Source organism: Echinops telfairi, unplaced genomic scaffold (assembly GCF_000313985.2).
Source record: "Echinops telfairi isolate 266 unplaced genomic scaffold, ASM31398v2 ScPeMD7_5592;HRSCAF=6446, whole genome shotgun sequence".
Lineage (NCBI taxonomy): Eukaryota > Metazoa > Chordata > Mammalia > Afrosoricida > Tenrecidae > Echinops > Echinops telfairi.
The window spans coordinates 44,533,794-44,544,382 of NW_022109491.1; the positions used below are offsets into that span (position 1 = coordinate 44,533,794).

At 44.1% G+C, this 10,589-nt stretch overlaps 1 protein-coding gene across 1 annotated transcript in view; it reads right to left on the reverse strand.

Moving 5' to 3' along the window:
• Positions 1-8,696, reverse strand: part of BFSP1 (beaded filament structural protein 1) — a 55,968-nt gene extending 47,272 nt beyond the window's left edge. Inside the window, exons 1-2 of the mRNA XM_004698156.4 lie at positions 8,389-8,696; positions 4,013-4,073 (exon numbers count right to left, since the gene is read on the reverse strand). Of these exons, the coding sequence (XP_004698213.4) occupies positions 4,013-4,073; positions 8,389-8,696 (369 nt within the window). The remainder of the gene's footprint in view (positions 1-4,012; positions 4,074-8,388) is intronic.
• Between the last annotated feature and the right edge of the window lie 1,893 nt (positions 8,697-10,589).

A 10,589-nucleotide genomic window follows, 5' to 3' on the forward strand; every position in this document is an offset into this window, starting at 1 on the left:
GCTGGATGTTTTTGCCCATTTTATTTTTTTACTTCAAAATAAGATATGAGCAGTGTGCATAGGAATTTGCTCATAGATTTTTTTAAACTATAGTCCGGCCCTCCAATGGGTCTGAGGGACAGTGAACTGGCCCCCTGTTGAAGAAGTTTGAGGGCCCCTGATAACATATGCTGAATATGTTCTGCCCTTTGGATTTTCTAATTCTAGATCTTTGCACATTTCATTATAATATTTGGATTTGTCTTCTCGAACTGCCCTTTGAAATGTTCTATTCAGCTCTTTGGCTTCACCATTTCTTCCATTTGCCTTAGCTACTCTATGATTAAAAGCACGTTTCAGAATGCATTCTCACATCCACTTTTATCTTTTTTTCTTTGCTTTCTTTTAATGGCCTTTTGCTTTTCTGTCATTAGTGTTCAATGTTCTTGAGATGGTATCAAAATTCAAGTGAGATAGGGCATGGTCATATTTTGGCTCTCGTGGACTTGTTCATTTTCTTCAGCTTCAACCTGAACTTAGGTATGAGCAATTGATGTTCTGCTCCATAGTCAGCCCCTGGTGCACAGTAAATCATTTGATTTTCTGATTCAAAATGGCTAGTATCAGTCCATTTCAGTTCACTAATGCCTAGGATATTGATCTTTACGCATTCTACTTCATTTTTTATGACTTCAATTTTCCTAGATTTGTATGTCACACGTTTCACATGTTTCACGTGTTTCCATTATTAGCAGATGCTTGCAGGTGTTTCACCTTACCTTGAGTCACGGCCCATCATCAAATGAAGTTCCCCAAAGCTTTACCTCCTGTAGGCTTTACCTGACTCACATCAACATGATGGACTCCACTCTGAGGAATCAGCTCCTCTCCAGTCACATACCCAATGTCCTTGAACAACAGGGGCCCATCCTCTGGTACTATCTCCGCCAATGTTGTGTTTCCATTCCTCAGGTCTTCGGTATCTGACAATGTTTTGAAGCTATGCAGAAGGATTCCCAGCACTCCTTCCTCCGAAATAGGGAGCTGAGTACTTCTTCACTGTGTGTTCTTAGTTTGGAAGCTTTGTGGAAACCTGTTTGGATGTCTCTGCTGGATTTGAAATGCCACTGACAAAGCTGCCAGCATCACATGATCACACAAGCTACCACAGTCCAACAAACTGGCAGACAAGTGGTGAGAAATAATTTACCCAAGACAGGGCTCATATATGGGGGTTCTCCAGAGGCAGTCCCAGCTCATTTCAACCACCTGTGTAGCTACTGACAGAGCACGCCTTTCAACAAGGGTCCTGGTTTGGACATTACATAATATGCTCACCCAGACAGAGAACACAGAAGCACCATGCAGTAGGTAAAAAAACAAAGCTAAAATTGGTTTTCCTAGATTATAGTTCTGACTTTCCCACCAACTGTCAGGACAGCAGGAGATATCAGAGAGTGGACAAAATCCCTGGATGGCAAATGTCCTGAACTCACCCTTGCTGCTTAAAATGGTTGCCTGCAGTTCTTTGTGGAGAACTCAAAGGCAAAGGAATGGCAGGTGAGGGTTCATTACTTCAGCATCCTAAATGCTGAATGCTGTCAGCAATTCTGATAAGGTTATAAGCATGAGGAGAATGTGGGGGTGGTAGATGTCCCCTAAATAAAACATCCTTTCAACTAACTAGCCTCCCTGGGCCCTTCCATTCCAACATTTGTGCTCTGAAATGATTTTTTTAAATCATTTTATTAGGGGCTTATACAACTCTTATCACAATCCATACACACATCAATTGTGTAAAGCGCATTTGTACATTCATTGCCCTCATCATTCTCAAAACATTTCCTCTCCACTTAAACCCCCGGCATTAGGTCCTCATTTTTCCCCTCCTTCCCTGCTACCCCCTCCCTCATGAGCCCTTGATAGTTTATAAATTTGTATTTTGTCATATCTTGCCCTGTCTGATGTCTCCCTTCACCCACTTTTCTGTTGTCCGTCTCCCAGGGAGGAGTCACATATAGTTCCCTGTAATCGGTTCCCTCTTTCCTACCCACTCTCCCTCTACCCTCCCTGTTTCGCCACTCACACCACTGGTCCTGGAGGGCTCATCCGCCCTGGATTCCCTGTTGAAATGATTTTTTTAACGGGTTATGTTTACAGCTAATTTCCAGTCATGTTTTGTCTAGTTTCTATTGTCCAGAATTATTTATAGTCCAGGCTAAAACAAAACAAAACAAACCTAATCAAAATGATGAAGGATCTAAAGACGGAAACTGCTCCTGCAAAAGAAACTCCACACGCATGTGGGGTCATTGGCAAGAATCTTAATAGTTCCTATGTGGCTAATTTCACGATCCATGAGAGAGAAGCTTGAAAGGAAATGGAATTTTTTCCCCTCTGTTCTCTTGAGAGTTTTCCCACTGAAAAGCAATCCCAAGACAATCAGTGCATTCAAATAACTACTGCCCAAACCACTGTGTCTGAATGGTAAGTAACAGTTGACCATTGTACTGCTTGCATGTTTGGGTACCCCTAATGCATGTGACCCCAGATACAATGGAACTAAGCATTGCGCAGTCACACACCATCCCCATGATCCGTTGGGGAGAGCACAACTGTGACCCATTGCATCTTCATTGCCTGATTTTTAGAATTGGATCACCAGGTCTTTCTTTCTAGTCCATTTCGGTCCAGAAGCTCTGCTGGAACCTGTTCAGCATCATAGCAATAACAGCTTCCACTGATAAAGAGATGGTGGCTGCATATGGGGTGCATTGACTGAGATTCATGCCCAGGTCTCCCGCATGGATGGTGAGAATTCTGCCACTGACACATCATTGCTCCAAACAATATATACTGTCTATTTCTATCACGCAGGCATGTATCTTTGTTATCTAGTGCTGCCATCACAGAAATACCACAAGTGGATAGCTTTGACAAACAGAAGTCCATTATCTGACCGTTTAGGAAACAAGACATCCAAATTCAGGGTACAGCTCTAGGACAAGACTTTTTTTTTCACCATCTGTTGCCTCTAGAGGAAGTCTCTTAACAATATCTTTGAGCCTGGTGTCCCTTGGAGATTCCCATGTGTCCTGCCATCCATCTTCCCTGGGGTCTAGGAGGTTCTCAGTACAGGGCTCCTGGTTACAAAGGACATGCTTAGTTCCTTGCTCATTCTTGGTAGTACTAGGTCCCTCACTTTATCTTTTGTCAGGTAGTAAAAAGCAGTTACTCAAGATACATCCCACCGTAATCCTACCTACAACCTAATTCTCATTTAAATGGCCTAATCCTGCCTCATTAATATAATGGACAGCTAATGTTCAAATAGGACCATAACACAGGCCGAGGCTAAGATCCACAACACATCCTATAATGGAGGATACTCAGATCACCCAAAACGGGAAAACCATACAATACTGAAAATCGTGGCCTGCCAACTAGACAGATATTTTGGGAGAGGGTGGTTGAAAACACAATTCAATCCATAACATCATGTATCTGTGCATGGATATGTGTGTTCACACACAAAGATTTAGTTGAAATTAAGAAATTAAGAGAAACCAGTGAATTCTAAAGTCATATAAAGAGGATGTATAATAAACAATTGGTTCAGATACTTAGTTCATCACTATAATTAACCTACATAAGTCCAAGACATATTAAATGGAGAGAAAATGTTTTGAGAAACGATGTACAAATGCGCTTTACACAATGGATGTGTGTATGGATTGGGATAACAGTTGTATGAGCCCCTAATAAAATGTTAAAAAAAAAAAGTCCAAGACATAGGGAGCCTTAGTAACTTAATGGGTTATGAGTTGGGCTGCTAACCACAGGTTCAGCAGTTCAAAACCACCAGCTGCACCACAGAAAATAGATGGAGCTTTCTACTCAGGTTAAGAATTCCAGTCTGAAAAACCCACAGGGGCAATTCAAGCCTGTCCTGTGGGGTGATAGGAGTGTGAATTAGTTTGATGGGAATGAATTTGGTTTGGAGGTTTTGAGGTTGAGGACATGTTCAACTCACCTTGTTAAGCCGTTCAAGCATTTCTTTCTGCAGCAATTGACATTCACACTCGTTTTCATACCTGAAAATTGGACATGTAAGAAGAGTTGGACAGCTTCCAATATTTCATATATGTTGATAACACAATCAGCATGAATTTTTTCTAAGATGAATAAATACACCCTCTCCTTTAAGGCTGTAGTAACAAAGTTTCCATTTTTGCTCACATGACAGTGCATGGATATAGGGGTAACATTTCCAGGGTCACTGGAAGCAGCAAATGAACTAGGAGTCTTCAGTCTATCCCTCCCTTTAACCTACCAGCAGACCATCCATTCTGAAGATGAGGAGATCTTCTCTGTGGTCACCAGAAGCCCACTGCAGTAGTGAGACTGACTGGGAAGTGGCCCTGCCACTTCCTACCACAAACACCACTCACTCAGCAGCAATGCAGAGTTCCTATGCTACTCAATATTTATTAATATGTGTAACGTACATCAGTTATTCTGGATTATGTCATTTAATCCTCACAAAACCCTGTATGAAAGCAGCCATTGTTATGCCCCTATTTTAAAAAATAGAAAATGGAAGCTAAAGAACCTGCTGTAATCTTCCAGCAGAGGCTGTCAGCACTTCACCTGCACACCAAACGCTTCCCTTTTGGCTGCTAATATGTTTAAGTAAGGCCGACTTGACTCCCCAGAAAATCAGTGTCCCTGGGAGCAGCCTTCAACAGGTAGGAGAGTTGGAGCATGAACACCCAGTTCCCTTGAGTCTCTGTTGGGGTTACTCACGCATCTTTTATAGGCTCCCAGAGAGCCTCTTCAGGTTCAACTCCAGGTGCTCATAATTGCCATTTGCTTGATAATATACTCAGTACTAGCTGCTTTGCCCAAATTGATATAAATTGTCTGTGGTTTTCAGTAACTTGAAGCTTGACTCTATTCATTGTACTGTGGCACTTTCATTTAGCACTTGTTTTATTGAGTCTTTTTTTGATCTTCTGAAGACCTGATTTCTTATTTAATTATTCAACTACCCAGGTAGAGCATATGTCCAAATTCCTAATGCTGAAATTGAACCAAGGCTATGCACACCTTCCCATTTCTGTGTTATTTTCAACTCTGGAATGTAAAAGCAAGCTCAATGGATGTGTGTGTGTTGATAGTAATTTTCAAATCTTACTACCCTGGTCAGAATATAAAAAACTCTCTAAAGGGACAATGGGAGGGAACAGATTACAGGAAATGTTTAGGTAAGTCACCAAAACAAAAAACGATTCCATGATAGGCTTATCTCAGAACCAAGTGAAAATTCAACTGCCAGTCCTTCAATAAGGACTCGTGGGAGTAACGCTCACCCAGTCAAAAGATATTTCTACATGCCTGTTTGCAGGTGCTACAAATGCATCCATGGAGTATACAGGGGACAAAGGTAGGAACACTTCTTAGCCATTACAAAATGCCTAGAAGGACTGAGTCACTGGGCTTAGATCCATAGTCTCTTGGGACATTTACTGTAACTCAACTGTCATTAACACAGTCAATATAGGCAATGTTCGTCACACTACTTTAATGACTAGCTACTGGAGTCTTAACAGCTTGCAGGTAGCCATGGAAGAGGCAACTATTGCTCTCCTTCCATCAGGTACAAAGAAGAGTGAAGAAAATAAAGGATTCAAGGAACCATAGCCTGAGACCAGAAGAAACAGGGAATACCTGGCTACCAGTGCCAACTTCTCTGATCAAGATCACAATCCAAGTTCCTAGACAGCATGGGGAAAATGTAGAACAAATTTCAAAATCATTTTTTAAAACACCAGACTTAACCAGTTTGATAGAGACTGGTGGAACCCCTGGGACTATGGCCCTTAAACACCCTTCAAACCTTGAACTGAACCCACTCCCAGGGATCAACTTCCAGCCAAACAATACGCAGGCCTATAAGGTGAACAGTAACACCCCTAAGGAAGGTAGACCTCAGCACAACCAAATATGTGAGACCAAAGGGGTAGTGTTTATCCAGAAACAAGGTTCAACGATAGGAAGGATCAGGAGAGATGAACAAATGGATATGGGGAGCCCCGGGAGGAAGTTGGAAAATAAGTGTTATTTTGAAGAGATTGCAACTAATGCCAAGAAACAAAATGTGTATAACTTGGTGAATGAGAAACTAATGTGCTCTGTAAGAGTTCACCTAAATCACAATAAATTGTTCACACACACACACACACACACACACACACACATGAAATCCCCTCCCATTTCTGTCTCCATTTGCCCAGAGCCTACTCCCTGATCTTCCACAGGTAGTCAGTATCATTATTTGAGTGTGTGTCCAGAAATCCATGCAAGCAATAAAATTTGCATTCTTCTTCCTTTTTAAAAAATAAACGATAATACACTGTTCCTTTTTCAACTGTATAGTAACGCCACTGCATGGATGCGCCATAATTGTCTAACCCATTAAAGGGCATTGAGGTTCATGCCAGACTTTTGCTAAGACAGAACCTTTGGAATGTATTGATAGAATAAATTCTTTGAAATGGCACTGTTAAGTCAAAGAGGGCATGCATTATTCTTTAAAGATGTTAACAAAATGCTGAGCATGGGTTTGGTTTGATTTGGCTTGGTTAGCAATTCTCCTGGTGGGTTTAACCCACAATTCAGTCAGTCTAGTGGGGGGGGGGGTGCCCTGGTTAATTTCTTAAACCAGGAATCCTCTAGAAATCTAATAAAACATGTAGATTCTGATTCAAGAGTTCTGGAAAAGGGTCAAAGGTTCAGCACATCTAACAAACTTCTAGGGAATGCAGATGCTGTTGTTCCATGGAGAGCACATTAAAATATAATATCCAGGTGTCGCCTACATGAGGTGAAAAGACAAGTAGACTTACATGACTGGAATCTGAACCCCAGTCCCAGTGCAGCCATCTACTAGTTGAGTGACCTTGCCTCTGAGCTCTACGTTTTCTGAGTCCCAGACTCCTCATCTGTAAAGCAGGGGCAGTACTGTCCTTCACAGATAAGGCTGTGGGGACCACACAGCATTTATGAATCTCAAAGATACCATGCTATGCAAAAGGAGCCAAACAAGTAACTAAAGGAACTCTGGTGACTCTGAATAAGTAAAGCTATAGATAGCCAAAGGTTCCAACCCACTCAGCAGCTCTGCAGGAGAAAGATCTAGTACACTGCTTCCATGAAAATGACAATGCAGAAAGCCCTAGAAGGTACTTCCTCCCTGTCACGTGGGGTCCCTATGAGTTAAAAATCCACGCACCTAACAACAATCCAAACTGAAAGGCCAATCTCAGTGTCTCGAGCGGTTTCCAAGTTACGTAGTAAGCCGGTTCTCCCATGAAACAGCTGATGAGTTTGAACCACCAACCTTACCGCTACCGGCCCAATGCTTAACCCATTGTGCACCAGTCTGCCTTACTACAGCAAAATCCATCTATGGCAATGAAAATCAGAACAATGAGGGTTTCTGGTTCGGGGAGGAGGGAGTAATCGACAGGGAAAGCGCGGGAGGGGACTTTCAGGACTAGTATAAATGCTTGTTTCAGTGATGATAAGGATGTATGTCAAAACCGCAACCCAACCCATTGCCGTCCAGTCCATTCTGACGGATAACAAATCCATAGGCTAATAGAGTTGCACTGCCTCATAAGGTTTCCAAGCCGGTCATTTTGGGGAGGTGGGGGTGAGGGGGGTTTAGAATGCGCTTTAATGTGGTAATGGGCATTAAGACCACAGTTATTTTCAGGAACCAAACGTCTTGCGTTGCATTGTGGGTTCCCTTCCTGCCCAACCGCCTCTACTGGGCAGCAGTTGCGCTTATCTGCATTGGGCGGATCCGACGCAGCGGGTGCTGAGAGAGGAGCAATCAGCCCCACTGGTCACAATCGGAAGGAAACTGCAGGGCGTCCTTTTAAAAACTGCCCTTAATGTAGGGCACCCAGTCCAGGATGAGGTAGTTTCTCGCCAGCTCCCAGTAGCACGGGCCCAGGAACCCGGGGCGGCCTTGCCAGGACACAGAGCCCAAGGCTGCAAACTCTGACTGAATAAAGCATTTTGCCACATCTTCAGCACACGGAGTGGCTGTTAGGTTCGAACCACCAACCTTTCGGTAGCTGGTGAGTGCTTCATCACCGTGCCACCAGTGGGTATGGACAGTTGTCAAAAGCTCATTGAACTATGGACTTAAAATCGGTGCTTTGTGATCAGTGAACTAGTATCTTCAGGAAATGTGCCTCCGTGCATGTCGTCCACAGGGATACGGCCATCGGCCTCAGGGAGATGAGCAGCGGCCCTGCAATTCTGGTGCCATCGCGCCCCCGACCCGCGGCGCCCCCGCAAGCGCCCTGCCTCAGTTTCCCCCTCCTCAACACTTACTTGCTGCGGAACTCAGCCAGCGTTCTCTGGGCCTCAGCACCCTGGCGCTGCAGACGGGCCCCCTCCGCTGCCAGGTCTCGGGCGCGTTGGCGGTTGTCCGCGATTTGCCGAGCCAGGGCCTCCTCCTGGCCGGCCAGGTCCCGCCAGCCCCGCCAGGCGTCCAGCTGCCGGCCGAGGCCCGCCTGGCGCCGCTCCAGCGCGCGGGCCCGGTGCACGTAGGCGGCCACCCGCTCGCCCAGGTCCCGCAGGGCCGCCGGGCCGTCGGGCTCCGGGGGGCACGGCTGCTGCCCCCGCAGGGTCTGGAGCATGGCGCTGCGCTGGTACATGCTGCTCCGAGCGAGCGCCGGACCGTGTCCCATGGTGCTAACTAAATACGCACCCAGCTGGAACGTTCCAGAGCCCGACGACTGTGGAGCTCAGCGCCGCACGGACCTGCTGTTGTGAGCCGGATTAGCAAGACCATGGCAGTTCTGGGGTCGGAAGGTTAAATTGGTTAAAGAGCTTTTTGTTCCCTGGATGCCAAAGGCTGCTGGTTTCATCATTGAATGGAGGGTCAGGAGGCCAAAAGAGGCGCATGCAGGAAGAGTGTTTTAAAATGCAGGCTTTGACGCGATTTAAAGCGCCTGACTAAAGTTCTATTTGAATTTTTTTTCTCTCTTTGACATAAGTGATTCCATGTTGTTAAACGGACCTTTAGATTTTTTTTTTTTTTGCTTTCTTTTCTTTTCTCTTCTCTGTATGATTTCTGCTAAAACTTGACTTCAGGAGAAAAAGCTAGAACTACAGCAAACTCCTAATCTTGCTCTGTACATTTCGCTTCAGGCTTATGGTTAGAACGGCCAATAGTAGATAGAGACAATTTAAGGCGTTCAGACATCATGTTAAACATCTTATTTTAGAGGTTCAGTTATTTCTTTTAGAAATCCCTAATGAAAAGATTTTTCACCTTTTAAAAATTTTGTACTTGGAAAACTATACTTTTAAACTAAAAATTTGTTATCAGCCATATCTTATTGTCTGATGCCCCTTTTGAAAAAGAGGCCACCTCCCAGTCAATCAAGATCCTGCTACCTACCACTTTGCACATGTTATCCCATCAGAAAGTACCCCAAGCAGACCCCATTGGTGGTTTTTAGGCACAAGCCCAAACCCAAGTTGGGAGGTTGGAGAGCACTGGCATGTTGGCTTGTGACTTTGTTCCTCTGTTTTGAAATGCCTTTCTGCCATTCATAAAATCCTATTTTTACTTTAAACTGTATCACAGACAAAGGACTAATCTCTGAAATGTATGGAATGCTGCAGCAAGAAAACAAATTGTCTAATTAAAAAGTGGGAAGACAATAAGAACAGGTATTTCACCAAAAAATACATTCAGGCAGCCAACAAAGAGATGAAAACAATAAATTAACCATTCTCACTCACTGTCATCAAGTTGAATATGACTCCAGTTGACAAGCCCGATAGTAAAACAGCGATCTCCATTGTTACGGTGTCATGTAACTTATTTACATTATCAACAAGATACGCAATCCCATTGGTGGGACATAAGTACCTCATTTTCATGGTCCCACCCTGTCATTTGGTAGAAGTTACAAAGACTATTGCTAACAGGGTCAAATTAAGTAATTCCCTGCACCACAGGTCACCACCACAAGTCAGTCAGGAGCAGGCCTGTGGGCAGGTAATACCACCAACATCTTTCCATGGAGCTTTCGTTTTGGCCTGACTATATTAAGATAGTACTGTGGACTAATAACAGGTCACACAGATCTGTCTTGGAAGAAGTACAGCCAGAGTACTCCTTAAAGGTGAGGATGGCGAGAGTTCATGTTACACATTTTGGACACGTTATCAGGAGTAACCAGTCCCTAAAGAGAAGCATCATTTTTGGTAAAGTAGAGGGTGTCCAGAAAGAGCAAGGTCCTCAACGAGATTGACTGCTACAGTGGCTGCAATCATGAGCTCAAGCATGGGAATCATCGTGAGGTTAGCACAGGACCCCGCAGTGTTTCATTGTGTTGTGCCTAAGGTAGCTATGGTCGATGGCACCTGTGAACTTGAGTTGGACTGGGCAGGGCTAGTGGAACCCCATCTCCCATAATTTTTGGTATATCCCAGATTGTCTACAGAAACAAATCCAGTGTGGTCTGGAACAGTTAGCCTGTTTTTAAAGTAATGGATTGGAGCTAAAGAATCTCTAG